Consider the following 26,706-nt stretch of genomic DNA (forward strand, 5'->3'; position numbering starts at 1 on the left):
CGTGAGAAATCGAAACTGAAACCTTACGCGGGAGTAAAGGAGTTTCTGGATATATATGTGTTTCCCCTATTTAGTTGTGGAGAGGGTAAGTTCTCTTCAGTTCTGATATATAACTGATGTAGTCATAATAATTGTGGTATTGAATGTTTCATATCAATAATTTGATTAACTTTCTATTATGCAATGACTAATCACTGAGATGTATAATCATCATAATCGATAAGAAAATGTATGCCTTGATAGATAGCTATAATATAACCATCCTATTTGTAATAATAGAAATATGCGGTAAAATCCTAGATGGGCCCACCTCTTGGCGACTTATTTGAAATCTCACCAAGTTGACTACTAATTGAATATTTCTTCTTCTTATTATTTTTCAATTAAAGAACGATACTTGAAGGCCAGAATAATAAATAAAATAAGATAAATATAATAAAAATAAATATAATAAATTAATAAAATAATTATTAAATAATAATAATAATAAATAAATAATAATAAAAATAAAATAAATAAAATGAAATAAATATAATGAAAAATAAAATAAAAATAAATAAAAAAAAATCCGACTAGGTTGCCTCATTGGCGAGGTTATGACCACTCGTTTGGCGAGAATACAAAAAGACGCCAAGAGGTTTGCTGTGCTAGGATAGGGGAATATGCTGATATGAAATTTTAATGGAAAGTTAAATATTAATCAATCATTCACTGACCCACTTCTGATGATATGCATTTATCAATAGTCGCGGATTTTGACAGCATAAGATCTAATGGTGTTGAACTATAAGATTCTTCATAAGTAAAGAAAGTAATATGAACTGCATTTATTTGGATTTTAAATCTAGGGTTTTTATCTTTTTTATTTTATTTTTTTTGTAAGATTTGTTATATAATTCAATGGCAGTTTTTTATGTTTATTTTTAACGCATCATAACTTTTAAATAACAATGATTTTTTTAACAAATGATTTTATTTTATCGAATTTTGTATTTCATACATATACAAGGTGATCGATAGTCATTTTAAAACCTTTAAATTCAAAACGCCATTTTGCATAGGCAGAAAAGTAATGTATCGCTGTAGTAAAAGGACTATGCTAAATCTATTGTAATTGATTGCAGCGCTTCTAGTGTCGAATTAAGGAAATTACAAAAGAAATGCAAAAAATAATACCATACAATATCATAAAAGTTATAGAAAACATTCCGTAGTATTTATCTGTAAAATTAGTGTGGATAAATTATGAAATGTCTGCGACTTGAAAAAAGATACAACCAAAATTGAAAAATGTGTTTTCCGGTTAGTAATGAGAAAGTGAATAAAAATTAAAAATATATATAAGTATAAAAAACACATCCAGGAAGTGGATCTGAGGATACATTTTTCAGTTTGTGGACGAACCCTTTTTCATAATTTTAATCGTAAATCTGAGCTCCAGTTTTATGGAAAAATCCTTCTTTATCTTGCACTTTTATTATGGAATATTTTCTATGGTATATCCATTCGGCAGATCTCCTTTTTTTTTTTTGTAACTTTTTTTTGGTGCATGGGGCTCTTTAACCTGCTTCAATTAATTCAGCATAGGCATACAATACTTGTCTGGCCATACGTTACGCTACTTTGAATTGAATGATCTTAAAAGGACTTTACTTATCAACCTTTATATATGCAGTCGTATATCCGCTATGAATTGGTTGAATTTCTTTATCTTGGGTATATATGTACATTATCGACTAGATAAAAAAAAGATATAATATTTTGCTATCCTTTATTTTTATTTTTTATTCTAAACAAAAAGAATGAAATGACAACTGTTTCTTTCACTCTAAATTGAATAGCTATTATAATGTTCAAATATTCGAAATTTTTATTAAATAAAAACAAGAGTTTAAAAGAAATTGATCTTACTAAATGTGTTGTTCTTATTTTTCTATTTAACTTTAAAGAAATGAAATTTACTTATTTGAACAAGTTGGAATGCTCTTCCTAAAGTAAGTAAAGAAAAACATATATATATATATTATGGTTACCTTTTTTTTAATCGATTTAATTCGAAATTATTTAACACAAAACTGCAATTTCAATATCAATATTTCATACCAAATTTCAGTTATTAAATTGTTGCGTTTTTTAAGTAATCACGTTTACATGAATGCAAAAGTGCATACCAACTAATGGCCAATTCTTTGATGGATTTTATTCAAAATTTTATAAATATCTACAATTTGGAGGCTAAAACCTGTATATCAAATTTCATTTACCTTAACCTGTCTGTTGTTTAGTTATTACATTTATAATGCATGCAAAAATACACACTGACAAACGGTCAGTTTAATATAAAAAAATGATATGGATCCACACTTTAGGTGCTGAATTTGAACCAGATTTTATTCATATAGCTCTTTATGTTTTGTAGTTATCGTGTTCATTTTTACTCGCACTGACTCTCCTTGGATTTTGTTCAAAATTTCATAGAAATCTAAAATTTGGTTCTTGGATCACACACCAGATTTCACTCATGTAGCTCAAAGCAATTTTATATATATATATATCATGTTTACTGACAGAATGATAGACAGAGCTCTCAAAATATGCTTTCCTGAGTTAAAAAAGATTGAAACGTGAGATTCGTTCAGTTGTCAAGTAAATTACAATGTTTTGTCTTTGTATAAAAGTATGTAAAAATGATCTGGAATTCATAAATCACTACATTTTTTTTTATCTAATATAATAAATTTTATTATAAATATAGGATTATCAAGGGAAAATAAAACTGAAGAAAGCCTTTGACGGGGGGTTGCTTTATGGTTTTATTTTGCAATATCTTTAAAAATGGGAGGGGGGAGTAAAATGGGTAACAGGCAATCATTTATGACTTATCGAAGGATCATGAACTTTCAATGAAAAGAATTGTTATAAGCGGCACAGTGGTTGGGGTTGGAGGACTCCGTCGCAGGTTTTCTCCATAGAGCTGATATATAAATGGAGCGAGTTAGTCGCTTGTTTCTTATTTAAACAAGTGTACCCAACATGAGTCACTTGATTTAGGGAAAATCTGGGAGTAAAAATACCTTTTTTGGCGCCATATCGCAAATCTTGGCATACTCAAAAAGTGCCGCGCAACCTTTTGCTTCCCGGCATTGGGTCCGGTCGGTTTTCATTTCCGGTTAACATTTCCTAAACAGTTTTATATATATATATATACATATATATTCTCATTTTTTGAAAACTAAGCAAACTGGTTTCGAAAATAATGTTTTCTTTTTCACATCAGTAGTCGAGTTTATTAATTTAAATCATGTTTTGTTTTTTACTCTGTTTTTGTCCATTAATTAAAAGTGATTTTCTTCTTAAGTAAACATTTTATTTCTTTTCTTTTCTTAAAATCATCTTAAAATTTTACATTACATGTTCAAATACTTTCTATCATTATCTCAAACAGATAAAAAAAAACTTTTATAAAAGTGACAAGTCTTTTTTTTTTTTTTTCTTTTTCCAAAATACTTTCCATATGCATATATTTTATTATATGTTATTAGAGATGGAAATTATAGAATTTTAAACTACATATAATAGACGTCTTTTACGATTTTATTTATTATTGCAGTTATTTTTCAAAGTTTAAAACAGGTAGGAAATCTTTTCTAATATCATTTATCTGTTGATTCTTTGTATAAAAAGAAATACCCGTAAAAACTACTTTAGTATCCCAGTTAAAAAATAAAAAATTAAAAGAATTGATGAGAGATTACTTAATTATTTTCGATAAGAGAAAATTCTTAATTATCATAATTTTAAATATTTATTCTGAAGACTTCATTTTAGTAATTTTAGTGACTGGAGCCATACAATAATTTTTTTTAAAAAAGAAATTCAACAAATCTTTTATTAATCTAATTCAGTTAAAGCTACTTTGTTGTTATTTATTATTTGAATGGAGATGTAAATCTAATTTTAGGCAGTTAATTTTATAAAAATTAAAATTAGTTAACAGTTGTAAATATATTCTTGTATATTTGTTTTATAAACATCTGGGTGAGTATCATATTTAAATCAATTTCTTTAAAAATAAAAATTGCAATTATTGCCCAATTGATCTTTATTAAAACAACTTCTGATGAAAGCAATTAAACGATTTTCTATTCTTTATTCCAGTTTTTTTACAGAATAAAAATTTAAAAAAAAAATAGTTTAGGGCATGGATGAGCAATAAAATGTGTATCAAATAGCAAGATCTTGACTCTTATTTTGTCAAGTTTTTATATTCATTGAAAAATGATATAATTCTAAATTATGATATAAACCTTAGACAGAAACATGTACAGTAGACTCCCGATTATCCGCGGGCGGGTTATCCGTGCCTACCGCACAAAGGTTTTTTTGACTGATTTCTTCAAAATGGTGTTTTACAGTTATGCTTTTGTAATTACATAATACATTACAGTATTAAAACAGTACATATGTATTAATTTTTCTGTCTATCCTTGAAACCTCTCGTAAGTACAAAGCACTTTTCTGTTTTCATTAACAAAATGCATTTTATGTTAGTTTTGAGTGATATACTAAAATATTAAGCGTTAGTTGAACATTTTCTGCTGTTTATTTTACGTTTTTATTGTACATAAAACGATTTTTCAAAGTTGGAATGACTGTTTTCTCTTTTGCTATACCCGTTTTTAGCTTTTTTCGGATTATCCGCGATTTTTGTTATCCGCGGCGGCCGCGCCACCCAATTCCGCGGATAATCGGGAGTGTACTGTATTATCAAATTCAAGTACAATAATGTTCAGTTAAAAAATACAGTGTATTTGGTGTAACCCATAAACAAATTTTCTGTGATTAAATAAAGCTTAAGATTCAGTTGAGGAAATTTTTCTTTTAATAAAAAGAACCACAAACTATCACACTAAATCACTGTTAATAAAAAGAAAATAATATCTTGTTTTAAATTCAAAATTCTCCACTAATAATGGCTTATGATACAAACATAAATGATTCAAATATTTACATTCAAATTAGGAGCATTAATTAAAACAATAATTAAGAGCTGCCCTGAAAAAGGAAATAGATTCCAACAAATGATTTTTAAAAACTATAATTAATATCGACGATTTCGCTGGGGAAAAAAAAACAATAAATTCCAACTCAAATAAGTGATAATAATATTAAAATGTAAATATTTATTTTCCTTTAAATAAAATAGTTTTCGTATTAATGCTACGACACTTGTTTTTTTTTTTTTTTTTTTTTTTGTAACTCTTGTGTTTGCATGTTTGTTCAAAGCATTAAATATTCCCTTTGAAGTAGCTGAGCTTAAAAAGATCAAGTTGGATAATATGAGCCTATTCATTATATTTCTGGCTCTTTATGTCAGAAATTTGGCTTACCCTAATTTCCTATTCTGCTATATGGCAGATTTTTAAAACATCTTCAGAGGAATAAATTAAACCTCCTCTATCTTTCCTCTGTGACAGCCTGCACTCGTACTTACGTTTTCCTGCTATAAGATCAAGTGGGGAATCCACTTGTAGGTCAGAGTAGACTTTATTATCTTTTATTAATACTGTGATACATTGTGAGCATTTCACAGTTTTAGCTGAATTTCGAATTAAAAATCCAGCAATGTGAGATGAAACGTCACATACATAGTAATAGTATTTCTGTAATATTATCATCTTCGTCTACATCTCTAAATTTACATCATAATTGATAGATTTGCTGTACACATTAACCGCTGATGAAATTTTTAATATAGAACTATCATCCTGAGCAATACAGTTTTCATTTGTGCCACTTATATCCACATGGCACAAAAGCCTTATATAAGCAGCCTGAAACTGTTTACAAGTGGGATTATTATTATAGCCGTCTTTACTTCTGATGGCAGAAAAAAACATTTCCAGATGGTCTTGTGAAAACTTGTAAGTCATCAAAAAACTCATTGTACCATTTGGTTTTATAATTAAATTTTGAAAGAGTGAGGAAATGCTGTGTAAACAAATAAAAAAAAACCATGAAACCCAGCTCTCCGGTTGCTTTCCAAGATTAGAGGTCCATTAGGAGAAGTTTTCAGTTCTTCAATGTATAGCTCTGCCTTTTCCATAAAGATATAGAACTCTTCTTGAGCGTTTTGGGATAGAGGTCTCTTAAAACCTCTTCCTAGTAAATTTCTTGAATTGAAAAGATCAAAAATTGTCATTAAAAAGACTTCACCAACTTTGTTGTGGCCTCAGCGCCTCGAGAGTCTAGATGCTTCAGATCCTCTTCACAGTATTCCAGAGCATCGGCAATACTGTTACTTAATGTTTGGGCTGCAAGACGCACCTTCAGTGTTTACCTGTGCCATTCTATATGGGCCCGTCGGAGTTTCGTACCTGCCAATAAGTTATGCTCATTTTCTAATCTTTCAATAAATTTCCACTCTATGAATCCATCAGTTGGATGCCAAATTGACTGCTTTGACCCAAACATATTTCTTACTAGTTTCAGCATAAGACTAGGATCGAGCAAATTTAAAACATCTTTTTTTTTTTTTTTTGTAACAGGATGCGAAAAATGAAGGCCGCATATTGGCAACATCCAAATCCGTACCTAGTATCTTTGCCGTTGCTAAATTTACACTAGTCCCATCAAAAGTCACACTTGCAACTTTCATACCACTATGTTCAACGAATTCAAGACTTTTTTGATTAAATTTGCTCTTTCAGCAGAAGTCAACCCGTCTATAAAAAAAAATACCCGATTGGTATTTTCCAATTGCCATTTAAACAATTTAGCATAAAGACCAAAGCTTCCGTAGCTTCTGGAATCAAGACCAGTTCCATAAAATACGTAACCACTAAATTTATGGCCATCCCATTCGATATTCTCGACAAGCACATCAAAATCGTCTAAAAATCATCCAATCGTCTTAAAACTCGTCTAAAAAATGCTATTCAGGATGGATACCAGAAACGGTAACAAATAGCTGTTAGAAAATGAAAAAAAAAAAAAAAAAAAGCGACAAATCGCGTTAACATTTTTCAATTTGGGTGACCGTATATTAATTTTAAGTGTAGCCGTATCGTTATGACTTCCATATGGAAATTAATATTTTTTAAAGCAGTTATCTTACAAAAAAATTATCTCTGTCTTCGGACTCAAAAAATTGAACTTTTTAATGATATCAATTTTATTTCTGCACAATTTTCTCCTTAAAAGAAATAATATCTTCAATTCAATGTGATACATTATTTGAAAAAATATTTTTTAAATGCTATGAAGGAATTCAAATTATACATCAAACGATTCAATCGCGTGTTTTTACCAGTCATTATCTGAATAGTAGGATTCTCACTTCCGCTTTTATTTCGTAATATAGATACTTTTTAATTTGCAGTATACTGATTAAATTCATATTTTTCAGTCGTTTCAAATAACGAATTAATCATTTAAGAACCTAAAAAAGCGATAAACTGGGCGAACGAACTGGTCGCTGATGGCGGCTAGTTTATTTAAGAGTAAGTTATTTCTTATAGAAAAGAACTAGCATTATGATATAATTCCTTAATACAATACCAAGAATATCAAATGCAGTTTCTCAAAAATCAGTACTTGATTTTTTTAATTCCGTTTTTTTTTTTTTTTTTTTTTTTAATTTTAGTTATGAATGGCAATAAAAATTACTCTCGGAGAAGGGAAAATGGAAACCAGAGTTCTGCAGATCATTATGAACCACCCCGTGCAGTTGATGTATATTCTCCATCGAGCAGTAGATTAAATTGCCAAAGAATGGCTGATCCATTTGAAAGAGAAAAGCAGGATTATCAATATGAAAGAGAAGAAAACATTCGCATAAGATCCTTCTGCGAAGGCCGGGAATCAAAAACTGAAAGGGAACCATTTCAGACGATTCATGATCAAAGAGCTTATGCAAATCGTCAGAATCAGCAAAGAGGCCGTGTGAATCAAAGACGCAATAACAGAGGTAATTTCGGAGGGAGAAGAAATAGTTTTAATAGACCAAGATCTGATACTGAAAGTGTTTCATCATGCGATTCACGTTCCCAGATTCCCCAAGGCCCTATGAATCAAAGGCGTAATGACAGAGGTAATTCTGGTGGAAGAAGAAACAATTTTAATAGAACTCAATCAAGATCTTCTGATTCCGAAAGTGTTTCATCATGTGATTCACATTCACGATTTCCGAAGTCAAATGTCGGTTTCAGTATCTCAAACAAGAATCCATCACATTGTCACTCTGCTTCCGATACATCTGAACTGTTTTCCCATTACTCCAACACTCAAAAAGACAAGAATGCCGATGCAGATCCTGTTAAGGTGAATGATTTTTCTTCTGAGAATTTTAATTCAATGCTCACTTCTCGAGGTACCGAACATACTAATTTCGATCATTTACCAAGGAACAACAGTCAGTTTGATATGAATTATGATGCAGCAAATCTAAATGCAAAAAGTTCCAGAAATATGCTAAACGAATATAAAAATTATTTAAAGCAATTAGATCCGGCACAAGTAATTATGGAGTGCAGGCAGCAAGTTGAGGATGATGCTAAAGAATCTATTGCTAAATGTCTAACAAAAATTAGGGAGATATCTTCACAAAATCATGGTTCTATGTTAAAATTGCACTTAGAGAATTTACTCCAACAACAAAATCAGTTTGAGGATTACATAGCTAAAGTTAAGGGACAGCTACCCTTATTATTTTCTTCCACTAAGCAAGACCTTCTAGAGAACTGTGAAAAAATTGTGAAAGATGTTAAAAAAGAATGTAACATGTTTAATAGATCTCTACCTGCATATGCCTACAAAGGATCTATATTAAAAAAAATACTTGATAATCAAGTTACCATTATTAGTTCTGATTCTGCATACTTTCTTAACATTCTCCTGCCAATTTTTATTAAAAGTGAATTTCCTGATCATCATTTATTTTGTTCTGAACCTTGTCAGGTATTAACTGAAAATTTAAGAAAGAATGTCTTTCAACTTCTGTATGACAAGACTCAAACGGATGAAATCGATGAAATAAAATTTAAAAATGAAATGAATTTTGTGACTGTTGATGAGATGCTAAATTTGTTTATTGATGATTATACTTTTAAAGAGAAGAAAAATTTTGCCATTTTGAATTTGTCATTGAAAAGATCATTGAATCAAGATATTGTCTTGTCTTATCTAAAAGATATTTTACTAGAAAATGAGCATTTAAGATTAGTTTTAACAACAACAGTTTATGACAATATTTATAAATATGAAAAGTATTTTTTAAATAAAATTAATGTTGCAACATTCAAAATGCCTTCGTTGACTCTCCCTGTTAAAATATTTTGGAAAAATTCTGCTCTTCAACCAACTGATGATTATATTAATGAAGTTGCTAAAACAGTGCTTTCCATTCATATCTTGAATGATTTTGGAGATGTGATGGCATTTCTCCCTACTAGTGCTGATACAAAATCTGCATCAACTGAAATTAATAAAAAATTATGCGATTTGCAATTTAATGATTTGAAATGCGAAATATTAAATGAAAATAGCCCTCAAAAACCTTGTTTAGAATTATTTAATAAAAGACCTTCTGGCAAGAGAACAGTATTTTTAGTCACTGACTGTAGCGAAATGCTTGTTTTTCCTTCTGTTCGTTATATTGTGGATTGTGGCTTACGAAAAGAATACATATTTGATAGTGATAAAAAGATGGATGTGTTATCTACAACATTCATTTCTCGCAGTAAATCGAAACTTCGTAAAAGCTTGGCTGGATCTTTTGGTACTGGTTTTTGTTATCGTTTGTATAGCAAAGAAGATTATCTAGAAATGCCTCATAATGAATATCCAGAAATTTTAACTATCAATCCATTTAATAGTATGATAAAAATCTTTCAGTATAGACCAGATACTGCAACCACTGTAGAATTTGTAGAGTCCTTGCCTGAGAGTACTAAAGAAAGTGCTTTAGAATTATTAAAAAAATATAATGCTATTAAAGATAATACTCTGACAGATTTGGGGAAAGATATTGTAAAATTGCCTTTTCCTGCAAAGTACTCAAAACTTGTCTTATTGGGTATCCATTGGGGTTTAGCTTATGAAGCTGTTATTCTTGTTGCATTTTTTTCTGTAAAAGGTAGAGTCTTTCAGTTTTCTACTGATATCGATCGACAAAGAGAGATAGACGCTGTGAAACTGAGCCTTGTCCAACATGATAGTGATACTCTCTCTTATCTCTACATTTATAAAATGTGGTTGGATAGCAAATGTAGTGAAGTTTGGTGTGAAAAGCACTATATTAATTACAATACGCTAAATAACGTGCATGCGAAAGTAAATGAAATATGTCAGATTGTTGGAGAATCTTTAAAGGAAAATATAAATCAAGAATTTGTAAACACCGGAAAGAGTTCTGCAATATCTTTGTTAGAAATGCTTTTTGATTGCTTTTTAGAGAATCTTTGTGTTTTCACTGGTCATTACAGAAGCGGATATCGAGTGTTATCTTCACATTGTATTGCTTTTCTTCACCCTTCTTCCATTATCTGCCAGATGGAAAATTTGCCACAATTTATAATTTTTGATCACATGCTTTCCACGAATAGAGAGTTCCTAATGTCTATAACTTCAATACCTCCTGATTTCATCACGAAAGCTATGGCTGAGCATCAAATTGATTTTGATTACTCGGATATGTTTGAAAAATCTTTAGTTCCAAGGATTATTGAACCTGTTGGGGAACGAATGATAAAACAAGTTCTGTTGGGCAAGAAAGGAAAAAAGTTAAAAGCAATCGAAGCTCACATTAAGTCATTGTTGTCGACTGAATCGCTAGTTATTGAACCAGTTGCTGAAAAAGGACAGGTTTTAATATATGCTTTAAAGGATCAGATTGATGAAGCATTTACGTTGCTGGATAATATATTAAAACAGCAATTTCAAGATCTTGTTAACTTAGAGCAGATTCATATTCTGGAAATGAAGAGAGGACAAATTGTAATACCTATTGAAATGAAATGGCTTAGAGGGGGACAAGTTGCCTCTCTAAAAATTGGAAATAATTCCCAGGGCATAGTTAATAATGCAAGTGACACTGAGACTGAAGAAAATCCACCTGATCAGCAGCCCTGCGTTATTCAACAATCCATTAATGTAACTTGGATTAGACGTCCTTGCAACGGTAAAGGTTTTGTGACCTTCCGTAATGAAGACTTTATGAGAGCTCGTAAATTGTCAATGAGAAGCTTTCGTATATTTGATTCTAATATGTTTGTACAAGTTAGTAGGAATGAAAAGAATCAATTATATATTACTGGAATACCTGAAGAAGCTGAACCTTTTGACTTACAAACATTTTTTTCTGATTTATTACCTGATGTAAAGCCTATTGAAATTGAACTGAAGTATTCAGCTCCATTTGAAACCTCTAAAGAAGATTTACAAGAAATCGAGAATAGGCTCAAAGAAATTTGCTATAAGTTTTCAAATCTTTCCAATTTTGAAGTAGTTATACCTCCTCCTACACCAACGGCTACTATTATGGAAGCCTTCATAAACGTTAAAGATAAAGAAGATATTGAATTAGCTATTGAAAATCTATCAAATTGCAAGATTGGCAATGCGAAATTGGTATGTAAACCTGTATACCACTCAATAATTAAATGTAGTTTAAAAATATCCGAGGCCTTAAAACCCCGGTTTAAGCAAACTTTGATTGAATTTCAGAACAAATTAAAAGAAAAGTTTGTATGTAAGGAACTTTTTGAATTTACTATAAGTCAAACATCAGATGATTTAGTTGTTATCAAAATGTTATCAAATAAGCAAGAAATTTTGTTAATGCTACAACGAGTCATTAATCAATTATTAGAAGGAGAAATACTGAATAAGAGTTTCAGTTCCAAGCTGAACAAGATATTCTGCCATGGTGGTCACTTGTGGCTAAGAAGCTTTGAGAAAACATCTAACATTCTTATTATTGAAGATTATAATAATAAAACTCTTAGACTGTATGGATCCAAAGAAAATTGTCACAACTGTAAGCAGAGAATCCTACAATTCTTAGAGGATCGAGAAAATGAAGCAATGGTAGTAATTCCACTATCTGGCCAGAGGAAGCTTTTGAAAGAAATAATAAAGAAATATGGAGCTAATCTTGAGAAGTTTATTGAATCTTGCGAGTTACAAACTGCTGTGTTGGACATCAAGTCATGCTCTATTTCTTTACATGGAAGTCAAGATAGCATTGAAAAGGTAAACGCTTTATTCTTTGATAAATTAAAAAAAATTATTAAATTTTCCTTGTCCTTATATTGCTTAATTAATGCGTTCAGGCTGCAGGCTGTTTAAAAGAATTAGCTACTGGATTGCATTCAAGTGATTCATCTGAGGTTATGTCCAGTGCAGAAAAATGTCCCTTGTGTCTTTGCCCGGCTTTCAATTTGACATTTCGATTGGAATCATGTGGGCATTTGTATTGCAGTGAATGTATTGAAGGACTAATGGAACAAGCAGAATTTCCTCTTCGTTGCTGTGCCGAGGTTTGTAATTTTCTGTATTTTAGGTTTGTATGAAATCTTGCATCACAAGTGAAGGGGGAAAATATTCTTTTCTTATCAAAATATTTCTAAATAACCAGAGAAATGTAGTTTTATGTATTCGATGAAGACAATTTTTTTTAATATTTAGATTTTTAATTATTTAATTTTCATTATGAAGATTTTTGTGTTGTCTAAATGTTATATTTAAATTCTATAGATTTAACTGCATGCTACCATAATTCCGTCTGATTAAGACATCAAAACTGTTATTTTAATTGTTGATTTAATTGCATATGTTCTGTTTATTGTGTATCTGTTACTTTGTAATGCATACTAATTTCATGACATATTAGAAACATAAGTGTCCGAGTCATCTATCTTCTAAATTTCGCAATATTTTAATATTAATATTCTTCAAATTTTTGTAATTACTTTCTCTTATATGTAGCATACAGAAGGTATAGTAGTAGTCAAAAAATTGGAACTCCAAATTTTGACGTATCTCCACGTTTCAGACGTCCTCAAGTTCGGAAAACGCATTTTTTGGAAAATGTCCGTCCATCTATCTGTCTTGTGACAAAGATAACTCTAAAAGTCTTTGAACTAGACTGTTGAAATTTGGTATACTGTCTTTACACCAAATTTGCATAATTCAATCAATTTTAAGTAAAATCTTTTCAATTGAAGACCTTCTGTGTAACTGTTCGAGAATAAGTTACGAGTTGATGGTGTGACTGTCTGTATTTCAATAATATGTAAACACGATAATTCAAAAACTCAATGACTTTAATATATCAAATTTGGTATGAGAATTTGTGACTACAAGTGCAGATTTGTGTTAAAATTTTGTTTCAATTACCTGCGAAAAATGTGTCTAAGATACAAATTCGATTTTTAGATACAATTAACTCATGCCAGGGATTAATAGACAAAGTACTCGCCTAGGATGACAAGATAGATTCAGTAAAAATTCTAAATTCATACCAAAAGTTAATATTTCATAACTATTGTTCGGCAATGCCATGTAAGGCGTTCTTTGGCATGACAAGTTTATTAGAGAATATGCGAAAAATTTTTGGAGACACTCTCGTTTGTTCGTTTTGTAAACTACACAAATATTAAGCAGATTTTTTTTTCTTTAATTCTCAACAATGAAAAAAAAACTCACGCGATTAATTATTTGTTATTGTTGTTTCTAATGGCATTTGTCATAGACAAGCCCACTAACTATCTGCTTGTGCGTCTCTTATTTTTCAGTAGCGCCATCTAGGGCCAAGAGTACTACTTAGCTACGCACACGTCACAACCCTTTTTACGGGGCGGATTTCATTCGCTCATCCACAAATCGTAATTTAGACCTGAATCAGAGAACGATCACCCCTGATCCAGTACCCCCAGTGGTATTACTCTCGGCATGGGGGACTTTCCGACCACGACAGAATTATATGTGCGCCAGCCACCACACACACGGAGAGTCTTCAGCCATCGGGTTTCGAACTCGCAGTCCAAGGGACGCAAATCCAACGCCCTACCAACCAGGCTGTCCCAGCCCTTAATTACTTGTGAAACAATGAAAACATTTTGAATTTTTTTGCAACATTGGACAGAAATGTTCAAAATTGCGGGAAATATAAGTTGTTGTTTCTTATGACACTTGCCACAGACAAGCCCGTTGTTACGAAGACAGCGATTTTAAGCCGGAGGGGGTCTCTTGTTTTTATAGTTGCGCCAACTAGGGCCAAGACTTTCCTACTCACGCATCACTCATTCGCTTGCACAACCCCTTTTTACGGGATGGCACATTCACTAATCTCATAGATAGAACAGTGGAAGAACAGCCATGCAAAAACCGGGACTCGAACCCGGGACGCCCAGATCACGGGAAAGACGCGCTGCCCCTATGCCAGGAAGCCGGCGCGGGAAATATAAGTAGGAGCGACCACACCAAACTTTCTCTCTTACTCTCTGATAAAGATATAAACCTCTTGCCCTTATAAAATTGTCGACCTTGGATAAGGCCGCGAATCCTTGCTTGCCATAAGCGATCAATAATTACAAAATATTAATCTTTGGCATAAATTTAGCGCTTTTACTGACTCTGTCGTATGATTCTTTTCGAATTTTTTGGCGATTAATCCCTGTCATTTAGCAATAGGTACCCGAAAATCGAATTTATATTTTAGATGCGTTGTTTCTAACCGATTGAAACCAAAATTTAACACTGAGCTATAGTTGTAGGCATAAAACCACATACCAATTTCATCTATTTAAGTTACAGTGTTTTTGAGTTTTCGTGTTTACATGCTTGTGAAAGTACAGATCGAAAAGAAAGTGAATTCTTTGATGGACTTGATTCCAAATTTGGTAGATATCTGCATTTTAAATGTTAAATTTCTCAACCAAATTTTGCCCATCCAGTTCTATTCGTTTTGTAATTATCCTGTTAACTTTTATTCGGAAAACTGGACAGGCAGATTTCCTTAGAATGGATTTCTTTCAGAATTTGATAAAAAAATCTACAGATGTGGTATATTCCAAATTTCATCAGTCTAACTCAAAACTCATTTGTGTTATTTTTATTTAGACAAACATAGAGATAATGCCAAAAATGTGTTTTTCGAACTTGGGGTGGTCTAAAATGGGAATATACGTCAAATTCTCCAGTTCGAATTTTCTTAATTATTACAATACTCTCTGTACTTCGTATGTTTGTTTAACCATGATTTTTTTTTAAATAGGAATTTAGAAAAGAGAATCGTTTGGTATTAAAATATTATAGAATAATTTTTGCAATGTCTTAAAGAATTATTCAATAAAAATTTTCTAATTCATCATAAAATTCAATTTTTAGTTTTTTTTTCTCAATAGAATTAAAATGATATAAATAATAATATTTTATTTTGTTCCAGTCAATAAATTTTTTTTAGAAAAATTATAATGTCTAAATTTTATACTGTTTTTTTTTAATCAGTTCCAAGACATCATGGCACTATTAAAAGTGTAAATATCCGGTTCACCTATCTTCAAAATTTCACAATATTAGAATTTCATTTTTGATACATTCCGTAAATTACACGATTAGATAGAAAAGAATGGAAGCGATTTGAACTTCAGAGCAACAATGTAATATATTGTTGAAAATTAAGCACAAAAAAAAATTTAAAAATTGCCGAAATACTGGAATTTGTATAAAAAAAAAAGATAATTTTTAAAATTTTGAACCAATGTAAAATTTAATTTTTGTCGGTAATATTTTGGGAAATTATCGTAATTATAAAAATTTAGCTTAATTTTTAATCAATTAAAATTACAATAAAATCGACCCGGTGCACATTCCCTACCACCAAGTTGCGCAGGTGCCAAATTTGATAGCGGTAGTTCAAATAGTTTGGCGTAGAGCGCCAGCACGCAAACAAACGTTCATCTTTATTATTAACTTGCCGCCTTTGGCGACTACATGATTCGCCTAGATTAATTCTCGCTGAAACTTTTAAATTAAATATTTTATATAACATGGTCTCTTAATGCCTTCTTCTGCAAAATATTTTTATGCTTCAAATTTTGATAGTCATATAATTCATACAATTGTAGAAGTCTTAAGTCGTTCTGTTCATTGTACGATGTATTTCTTTAATTTTCTGTCGTTTTTGTAATATAGGAATTTTAAATTACACTGGAAGTAATTAATCTTCAATTAATACAAAACTTTTTTTTTAATGAGACTAAACATGTTTTTTTTTTTTAAATATGGATGTTAAAGGCATTGAAATCTTACGTGCGCTACAGAATAATTATCGTAATTTATGCAATACCTCAAAAAAATTATTGGATAAAAAGTTCTCTGATTCACCTTAAAATTCAGTTTTTAGTTTTACTTTCAAAAGAATTTGAATGACTTAAATAATGTTTTATTTTGTTTCAGTCAATAAACGTACTTCAAAAAATTATGAAACGATGAATTTTAATTCTGTTGAAACGATGTTAAGTTCATTTTTGTGCGATGATATTTTCTGAAGTTATCGCGAAAAAACACCAAAATTCAGCTTAGGTTTTAATCGATTAATATTGTAATTAAAATTTCAAAAAACAATCGAACCGGAATGCACTTTCTCAATCTCCAAGGTATACATGTGGCCAAATTTTGTAGCTATAGGTCAAACGGTCTGGCATTAAGAGCGTCAACACACATACACACATTCATCTTTATTATTAATATAGATATAGATTGTTATTATTATTATTTGCATAATTTTTGATGATAGATTTTATTATGTGGCTGAAATGAAAAACACTTTCATTGTATCATGTTTTCCATTCTTGAACACTGAGGAAGAAGATATCTATTTAATACCTGTGTATCTTACATAAGGAATAAGAAAATGAAGTTACTGTGATGCGAAAAGTTAGATAAATGAATTAGATAATTCCACTTTTAATAGAACAATGATATCATGGGACTAGGAATAATACTAATAAAAATAGATTTATTTCATCATTATGTTTCGTTCATTCTCATAATGAGAAACTTTTTGTTCAGTTGTTATTCTTGGAAGCATGTAATAATATCCACCATTGTCATGAAATTGTGTAATTTAAGAGTATGCTGAAACAAAATACATTTGATAGGAATATTTTTCTGACTCATCAGTGCGGAATTTTTTTTTTATGTATTGTTACGTAACATTAATTCGTAAATCAACGACAAGTGCAGTGGATGTGGGACGAAACATTCCAATGGGCTCTGTGATAAATAACAACGCCTAATTCTATGGGAAATACATATACTGAAGTGTACACAAGAATATCACTTGTAAAAGGAAGCATCAAATCGATATTAAATTATTGTAATAATTCTAAGTAATCTGAGAGAACTTGTGGGTTAGTGCTGGTTTCAATTACCTAACCTACAAATTTGCCTGCCTAATTTAAAATATGCCAGAGCTAAGAAAACAAGGTTTAAGTTAAAGAAAATTTAATTACAACATATTTACAAGACTTTGTACAATTGCAAGATTAGTGAAACACGCTTAAAGATTAAGTCAGAATCGTTCCGGTCGCGGCAGTGTTTTTTTTTCTCTTGCTTCGGTGGTTTAAAAATAGACTGAAGGAGTCGTTCATTTGCATACTTGCCGAGATCAAAAATAACCGCCAAGCGGCACTGTCAATTTGATTTGAACCTCGTGGCAAATGTCAGTTTGTAGTTGCACTTTGTAGTACCGCTTCAGCATTGTCAATTTGAACCTCGTGGCAAATGTCAGTTTTAGTTTCACTTTGTAGCACCGCTACAAACTCACTTAACTATTTGATTAAGCTCAGCTCAGTTTAGTTTTGATTGACGTCAACTCTGTCTTCTGGCTTTTTAAAATTTTCTTGACAGGGCAAAGAAAATTCCTGAAGGATCGCAGTTACTCGAATCCGAATAGTGCTATCGCCAGGATTCTTGTAGTTTCTGGACTCTTCGATTTTGTTGCCAAGGTCTAGGGTCATTGATTCGGCAACCGCTAGCATTCATCAGAGCTATTTGTAAAATTGTCTTCATTACCATGTAATTAATTGCGCTGGGAAGCAGCATTACAAATTCATAACAATATTTTAAAACTTACTGCGACTCTTTTAGATAATGAGGCGTACTTTTAAGTTTAGGTATGATTAAAACTCTTTTCTGCTGCCTACGTTTTCCAGTTTTGTGGATACTTTAAAAAAAGCAAAATATTTGTCTTTATGAAAACATTTACTATCGATTCTCAAATAATGACATTTTTAACATATATATTTTTTATTTTTTTAGGAATGCGACCAATATATTTTACTTGATGATATTTGTAAAGCACTTGGAGACGATCCAGCTAGAATCAAAGTAATGTTGGAAAAATCTATGAAATATTATCTTGAAAGACATGCTGATGATATAATTCACTGTCCAGCTCCAGATTGTCCCATGTTTTTCTTCAAAGATGAAGTAGTTGGTGATAAACATAACTGCCGTTTGTGTCAGAATGACATATGTATTAAGTAAGTTATTGCTTTTAGATTTTAATTTTATTTTTATTTCTTTATCAAGATGGAACTTCAATTCTTTCCTTTAAAATTTTCTATTTTATCTTTAACTAGTAGTACCCGCACAGCGTTGCCCGTGGCATAGCTCCCAAGAAGAACAATTAGCTTTAAACTTGATTCATTCTGTCTCTGTAATTCATTTGCAGTGCAATTTAAAGAGAGATGGTTACTTCGCTCAACAGGGGACTCTCCTTCTCTAAGTGTGGACATTCTTTCTCTGATATTCGCTAACTGAACGTTTCTTTCCTCTACATTTTCATTATCGCGACACAAACGTTTTGTCATTTAGTATGCTCTGACCAAGGTTGGATTTCCTTTTTTTTTGGGGGGGGGGGCATATTGAGTTTTCGATCGCTGTTAAAAATCAGACATAAAACAAAGAAATGGATTGCATATGCATACCGTAGCTCTTGCTAATTGCGCATAAGCAGTTTGAAATTGCCGTACATTCTCGGATAAGTGCAAAGCATGGATACTGCTGTTTTACGCATGCGCATCGTAGTAGAAAAGTAATTAAAATCGCAACTATAAAACTTTTCTTATTTTGATATGACTTCAATATTTTAAAACCTTTCCCAATAAATGCCCTACAAAATGGTACAAATATCTCCAATATCAGTTAAGTATTTCTCGAGTTTTTCTCTTTCAAACATACAGACGCTTTCAAGGGATTTCATTTTATACTATTTATAGATTTTGAAAAATATTTTGTCATATCATACATAAATACTTTTAATTAATATTTAATTGCTAGTGTCATTTCTTCTATTTTTACTTTTAAGGATAATAATAATAAATACTTAACTAAATGTTAAAGTGTGTTTTTCCATACCTTAAATTACTTTTTCAGATTCTTTTAACAATTCTTATTTTAAAACATTATGATGTTTATTGATGCAGAAACTATGTTTTACCAAGTTAGGGCCAAAAGTAATAATACAATGTTACTTTTATTGCAGCTTTCTTTATTACTTAATTTAATTCCTATTAATAATCACTTATATTGATCTTCTGTATTTATAGCTAACAAGGGTACTTATTTATTTTTACGCTCCCCCCCCCCTTGTTGGTGATTTTCAGATTGTACCAAGAACACCAAGCTAATGAGCTTACTTGGCGATTTCCAGATTATTATTGTTTGACAACGGATTTTAAAACCTCCGCGTTTGGATGGGTTTAATATGTCAAAATAGGTGTGAGAGGAAATATGAAAAGAGGGGATGTTTACATTTAACAATAAAATAAACTCGGATTACTTGCGGACAGAATTAAAATAATACGCTCAGAAACTACATGATATTCACATAAACGTGGAAAAAAAATTGAACCAAAAAAAATCTAATAGGGCGAAAATCAAGGTCAAAGAATGACGAATAAATAGATTTACTTGACGGTTTCCATATTATGCCTAGACTGCCAATTTCTATTATACATAAGATGCCATAATGATTGCATTCTTAGGTTTACTTGACGATTTTCCGATTACGCCAAAATCACAAAAGCTGAGTTGCAAATCACCGAATTGGCTGCGGTGTGCATTTTTTATCGCGGAGTATGTAAAAATAAACTTAAGACCCAATGAAGCTTCTAGATGGGGAACTTTAGTTTTTTATGCATGTATAAAATCAAAGCTTTTTGACATGTTGTTCTTGTTTACCTAATAATAAAGTAGAAAAATGTAAAAGACACGAAAATTTTTCAAATGTCAGATTAGATTTTTTGGCATTTTAATTAAAAATAATTAAGAAAATCGTCTTGACTTTAAAAATTTCTTTAAAACTTTTTAAATAATTATTTCAATGTGTTTTTTATCTTTAATTAATGTTTCATTTACTTTAATAAATTGCCAGTTTTAGGTTGTATTAAAAAAAAATTTTTAATGGAAATGGAGAACAAAATTCTATCCATTTCCAAAATGGTTGCATGTAAAAATTCTTTAAAAAGCTTAGAATTATATTGTTTAAAATTTCTTCTCTCTGTTCAATTTGAGCTATTGGTTTAACTGAATTTTTATTTGCCATTTGTTTTGTAATATTAAATTCGGCATTCAAACTCCATTTGTTCATTGAAAAGATATTAGAATAATTAAATTATTCTTTTTTTATTTTGGTATTGAATCTAATTTCTTTAATGAAAAAATTCTTTTATTTTTGTTTTTAGAAGTTCTAAAATATTTTTTTTAAATTGTGACGATTAGGGCGATTCTAGCAGATACTGAAGTAATTTTTTTTTAAAAAAAATTTATATTTAGAATATGAATAAATGCATTCCATATGCATTTGCTTCATTTTTTAAAAACAAATTTGTTATAATGCCGTAGTTTCTTAGTTTTATTAATTTTCTTTTTTTTTTTCCTTTGTTAAATTAACATAATTTGATTTCACTTTTTAGGTGCTTGTAAATTACAAATGAATAAAGTAAAATTTGTGATTCGGTTGTGAATTCAATGATTTGGTCACGTCAAAGGTTTGATGTCATCCAAATAAAATTGTTTTGCGTATTGACATCACCATGCAATAATGTAAAGTAGGCTTCATCTGTCTATTTGATGTTCAGCAACCATTGTCGGTCACTTTCCACTTCTGCTAGTTGCAAAGGTTTTTTTTTTTTTTTTTTTTTTTTTTTATCTGCTGGCAATAACTGGTGAATCTTCTAATGCAGCTTCAATATTCTGTGTAAAATGCGTTGGATCGACGTTTCTGGAATCCCCATTATTCTCTCAGCTTCATTTGCACTGTGATTCCCCGTTAATGTCTCGGCTGCTAAATTACTCATGGTGCTTTGCTATGTACAACGGGATCGCGGTCCGCACTAGCGGATGATCTGCCACTTCGTGGATGATCCTCCAACTCCTCCCTTCCTTAAAACTTGTAATAAAAATTTTGATTTAAAAATGTTTCGCATTTTTTTTCGAGGACTTATTTAATGCTCATAGTTTTAATCCTCATTTATTTAATCTTAATATTATTTCGTTGGATTAATTGGCCATTTATAGAGTTAATCATACTTTTGGTAGAAAATATTATATTATAAAGATACAATTCCATACTAGAAGTTAAAGTAATTCCTTGTTCATTTGAATGGTAGCATATAAAATAATTGCCCATATAGATTTTTAAATTGAGACTAATTTCCCCGTAGTTAGTTTTCAACTATTCTATATCTGAGGAATAAAGTATTGAGAGATGAGTGCCATCTGTGTATGTTTGGAATCAAAAAAATTTTTTGTTCTGTCAAATCTAAATTTTTCAAATTTATGAAATGTTGACTAATTTTTTTAAAATAAATTTATGAAGCAGCGATTAATTCTGTGAGAAATATTATCATAGAATATTAAATATGCCTGTTGTTTGCTGCTTATACCCCTTGGATTGAACACCAATTCAAACAAAATCCAAAAGATCGGGGAAAGAGGGTTGCAGTAGCGTCTGAGGGTAAAGATCCCTGAGCACACGAGGGCAGAAGATGACACAACCTCTTTTTAAGGGGGTGGGGTCTTTCATACACCTCACGGATAGGGTATAGAACAACCATGTCCGAACCAGGTCTCGAACCCGGGACGCCCACATCACGAGGAAGACCCGCTACCCTTAGGCCAGGACGCAGGCATTAAACATTCCTCATCAACAATAGCCTTGAGGGATGAAATACTATTTTTTCTAACTAAACGAATATGTCAAAAACGTTTTAGAGGTGTTACGTTTCTTGTAGTATAGGCATTATCAGGAAAGTGTATTCAGATGTCAGTTTGTGAAAATGTTGAGAACTTTTTACTGATAAGTGAAAGCAGCTGATTTCTTTTCTTCATTCAATTATTCATTGCCATCATTTTTACTGTTAATGCCTATACTACAGGTTCTAATCTATATTAAATTCGTAAAATCATTGATAGTTGGCATCCATTCATCATTATAACGTGAAAGAATACATTAGCTACCACAAAATATATTGCTGGTAAATCTTGATGTTCTGTTATAATCTAAGATATAAAATTGGGCAATCCTAGGCAGGGCCGGCCATCTCGGGGGTGCAGCGAGTGCTATGCACCAGGGCCCCGCGACTGAGGGGGGCCCCACCGTGATTAAGAATTAAAATAACACGGAATAATTATTCAGATTAATAAAATCTGAATAATAATAACGTTACAAGTTTGTTTCAACTTGGCTGGCTGAGCGTCGACTGACGCCGTTATTAGGCAATTTTTCTTTTAAATTACTGATTTGTTTTAGGTTTTTTATGCGCAAATACGAAGCACATTATTTGTATATATATAATTATTTTTGAGCATATGAATAACTTGTAAAGCAAAAAGAAAAAGAAAAAAAAATTGCAAATACATTATATTTTACATTGTAAAATTAGAAGCTATTTTCCTTTTTAGTTGCAATGCTGTGTATCACCAAGGAGTGACTTGCGACATGTACCAAGGTTCTAAGGAAGATCCTGATTATTCTTTTAAGGTAGTCTTTTATCATTTTTTTTGTTTTTTTTTTTACCTGCTTTGTAAGTCGGTGGTAAATTCAGATTTAGTTGTCATTTTAATTTTACCAAAAAGCTAAAGAATAATGTAATTATTGTATGATTTCTCATAAATTTTGCTTCCTACAGTATTTCCTATAAATATTTTAATTTAATTTTGGGCTAATAAATCAGTCATTATTTAAAGAATAAGATTTTTTTTTCTAGTTATCAGTCTTTATTTTGTTTGGTGTTTTATTATGTTCAGAACTTTTGAGATCGATTTCCATCACCAGATGTTGCTACTCGGTGGCAACGATTTGTTTACATATCTTGCTACCCAGCATTGTTATAATAGGAATGAAACTATGAGATGGAAATGCGTTCTGCAAGTATTTTGTGACATTTCTCCTATCCATAACAACTGAGTGACAATGACAGAATGCATGCTTAATGCATAGTTTGTAATGGTATATCGATTATTTCATTCGCACATGAATAACTCTTCACATCAATAATAAACCGAGGCCGCAGTGGCCTGGTGGTCTCGGCCACGGAACCAGAGGGCTTTGTTCGAGACCTAATTCCGCCGAAGAGCTGTAGTGTAAGCGGGTCTGGTGAACGCTAAATCCGTCGGGGCTAAACGTCCTCCCTCCGGTGTGTTGCGGAAATTTGGAGAGGGGATGCCAGCTCAGATGTTCGTCATCTGACCGTGGTTCAGAATTACAAGGTCCGTCCCAAATAGCCTTAGTGTTGCTTTAAAACAGGACGTTAATATAACTAAACTAACAGTAGTTAAACTGCTAAAGTCAACTGGTCATCTTACAATTACAGCAAAGAAAATATCAGGATATTTCATAATAAACAGGATGTCAATCAGTTTATGAAATAAAAAAGTTTTTAAATTTTATTCTAACTCATTAGGCATTGTAAGGAGAAACGTAGATAATCTTGGATATATTTTATCTACAGTGGGTAAAAAAAGTTTCCTTACGCAGCTATGATTGTTAATAAAAGTTTAATTTTTGGCACAAAATATTTTGTTATGAAAATGAAAATTTTAAAATTGGTTTAACACAATTTCATTTATTATTTATGAATATTATGAAGGAAAAACTATGAAGAAAAATAAATACTTAAATTGAAAGAATAAAAAAATGCCATTAATAGGGAACAAAAAACGGTATGTGTTCCAAAACAATGTGTACGGAACAAAAATTCCTTACGGTATTTACATAGTACATGAAAAACCATTTTCATGTTGACCAACTTGCATTTAATGATCAGTAGGCCTTCCTTTGGCTTTTATCACTTCTCTCAAATGTTGTGGTATAACCCCCATCAGTTTTTTGTTGTTGTTGTTGTTGTTTCTGGAGAAATACTACTTCAAATGTCTTGAAAGACCCTTTTGAGTTCAACCTTGTTCTTTGTATCATATTTTTTTAGTTCACGACAGATTTCTTCCAATAAATGTCCCATAAGGATTAAATCGGGAGACTGGGGAGGGCTATGAAGCTGTTTTTTAACATTATAGAGACATTACTCTTGACAAATCTTGGAGATGTGCTGTTGCTGGATCGTTGTCCTGTTGAAAAGTAAAGTGAGTTCCAAAGGACAGTTTTTCTGCATTTTTGAAAAAACGTTTTGTTTTAGAACGTCAAGATATATGTATCTATCCATATTTCCATTTATAAAACTTAAATATTCAACATCACCAGCACTTATACACCTCCATACCATATTCCAACCATCACCGTGCTTCACAGTTCCACATAAATTCTTAAGTAACATATGCTGTTTTGATTCCCTCCAGATCATAACTTGACCATCGGACCCATGGATATTAAATTTTTATTCATCACTAAAAAGGACCGATTCCCAAAAAGATAGAGGCTTGCTTATATGCTTCTTTGTAAACTCGAGACGCTTTTTCTGTAGAGAGACTTAAAACTTAGTACTATACTAATGTTGGTCCTTAAATTTCACCTCAAAAGTGCTTATAAACTGTTTATTTTTTAGGATAAAATTTGTCTAACCCTGCTTAAGAATGTATTTTTGGGGTTAGTGCTTCATATAAATTTAAGTTTACTCAAGTCCTGCTTTGAACACTATGAGGGGTATTTTTGGATTGACCTTGTAACTTTAAATCCTGATCAAATGCTTGTTGCAACATCTCTCTAAAATTTTCCATTGTATTCCTGTAGGAAAGACATTTGACTCAGACAGATTTATCTTGTACCATACTTGTCTTGACGATTCTTTGGTGAAATGAGTTCAGAAGATAGAATTGTCCAGCAACAAGGAGAGCTTGTCATTACTATAAGTAGTAAATGTAGGAAATGTAACTTAAGTTTCAATTAAGTAAATTGTAAATTTTGATTATTATTTACTTATTATACTCCCAAAGTAATGATTCAAAGAGGGATATGATTAGGGGGGGGGAACCTCACACCCTCCTCTTTTTTAAATTCATATGCAATCTGATTTTTAAATGATTGTTACTGTTTGCTTTAAATTATGATAAATTTATTTTTTAGGTGTGGCAAAAATCTACTGTGCAATGTAAACAATGTCCAAAATGCAAAACTGCTATTGAGAAAATTGAAGGATGTAATCGCATGAAATGCGAGTCTTGCAATGGAATATTCTGTTGGATATGTTTGAAAGCATTTGACGGTTTTATTGAAGCTTATAATCACATAGATGCGGCTCACCCAGGATTGTTATTTGCCTAAAGTAACATTCAGGAGTCATTAATAGAAGATTGTTAAAGGAATGAAAAATATATGGTTGAATTTAAAAAAATTCAAATGTAATAATTCAGTGTGAATTAATCATATGTAAGGTGATCTGTGATAATTTGTTTGAATGTTCCTAAGAATTTATGCTCCTGTAATAGCTCACTGTTGGTCTAGAGCTTAAAGTAATTCAGTATTCTTTTTGTTTTCAATAATGTTTTTTTTTATTTGTTGTTCAGTTTAATTACACAAACAAAAACAAAATATTACAGTTTTTTTTTTATTTACTTTTTAAGCATGGCAGAAAATCATTTTTTAATGCAAATTCAAAATAATGCATAAATGCAAAACAGCAATTGAAAAAATTCCTAGATGCAACAGCTTCACTTTTTAATCTTGAAAGAGATCTATCATTTAAATATGTGAAGGAATTGTACCTTCATGTTGAGCTTTATTTTTGTGAGCATTCTCATCACTGAATTTTACATGGTTAAAATAGCATTGAGTAGTGCAAGAAATAATTCAAAATCCTAGTCAATTAATATGGAATTATTTATTTTTATGTATGAGTATATCCATTGTCTTGCTCATTTTAGATATTGATCATTATTTTACAAGGAATTTATTAAACGAGTTATAATCAAATTAATGTTTACTTCACATTATTTAAAAGTAGAATTTGAAATAAAGAATATTATGATTAAATTGTAAAACTCATTTAAATTAATCGATTTTTTAATAGTATCACAAAATAAGAATTATTTACCTGTACCAATTTTATCTGAAACTGTATTTTTTTTTCTTATTTAATTTTTATATTAAAAATGTTTATTTGTACTATTTCTTGTTAATTAAGAAGTGTATTTCTTAGTATATCATTATTGTTGAAAATTTTTTGTAATTGTTACTTTTAA

At 30.9% G+C, this 26,706-nt stretch overlaps 1 protein-coding gene across 1 annotated transcript; it reads left to right on the forward strand.

Moving 5' to 3' along the window:
* Positions 1–26,706, forward strand: LOC129971468 (uncharacterized). Its single transcript, XM_056085264.1, has 6 exons — positions 1–85; positions 7,646–12,252; positions 12,333–12,539; positions 18,328–18,551; positions 22,978–23,056; positions 25,592–26,706. Exons 2-6 carry the CDS (start codon positions 7,648–7,650, stop codon positions 25,787–25,789), a joined length of 5,313 nt encoding a protein of 1,770 aa, XP_055941239.1. The 5' UTR covers positions 1–85; positions 7,646–7,647; the 3' UTR covers positions 25,790–26,706.

Source organism: Argiope bruennichi, chromosome 6 (genome assembly GCF_947563725.1).
Source record: "Argiope bruennichi chromosome 6, qqArgBrue1.1, whole genome shotgun sequence".
Classification (NCBI taxonomy): domain Eukaryota; kingdom Metazoa; phylum Arthropoda; class Arachnida; order Araneae; family Araneidae; genus Argiope; species Argiope bruennichi.

Coding starts and splice junctions, on each gene's coding strand:
- LOC129971468 (XM_056085264.1), top strand. CDS start 7,648: ATGAATGGCAATAAAAATTACTCTCGGAGAAGGGAAAATGGAAACCAG. Junction 12,253..12,332: donor GTCAAGATAGCATTGAAAAG/GTAAACGCTTTA, acceptor TAATGCGTTCAG/GCTGCAGGCTGTTTAAAAGA. Junction 18,552..22,977: donor CAGAATGACATATGTATTAA/GTAAGTTATTGC, acceptor TTTCCTTTTTAG/TTGCAATGCTGTGTATCACC.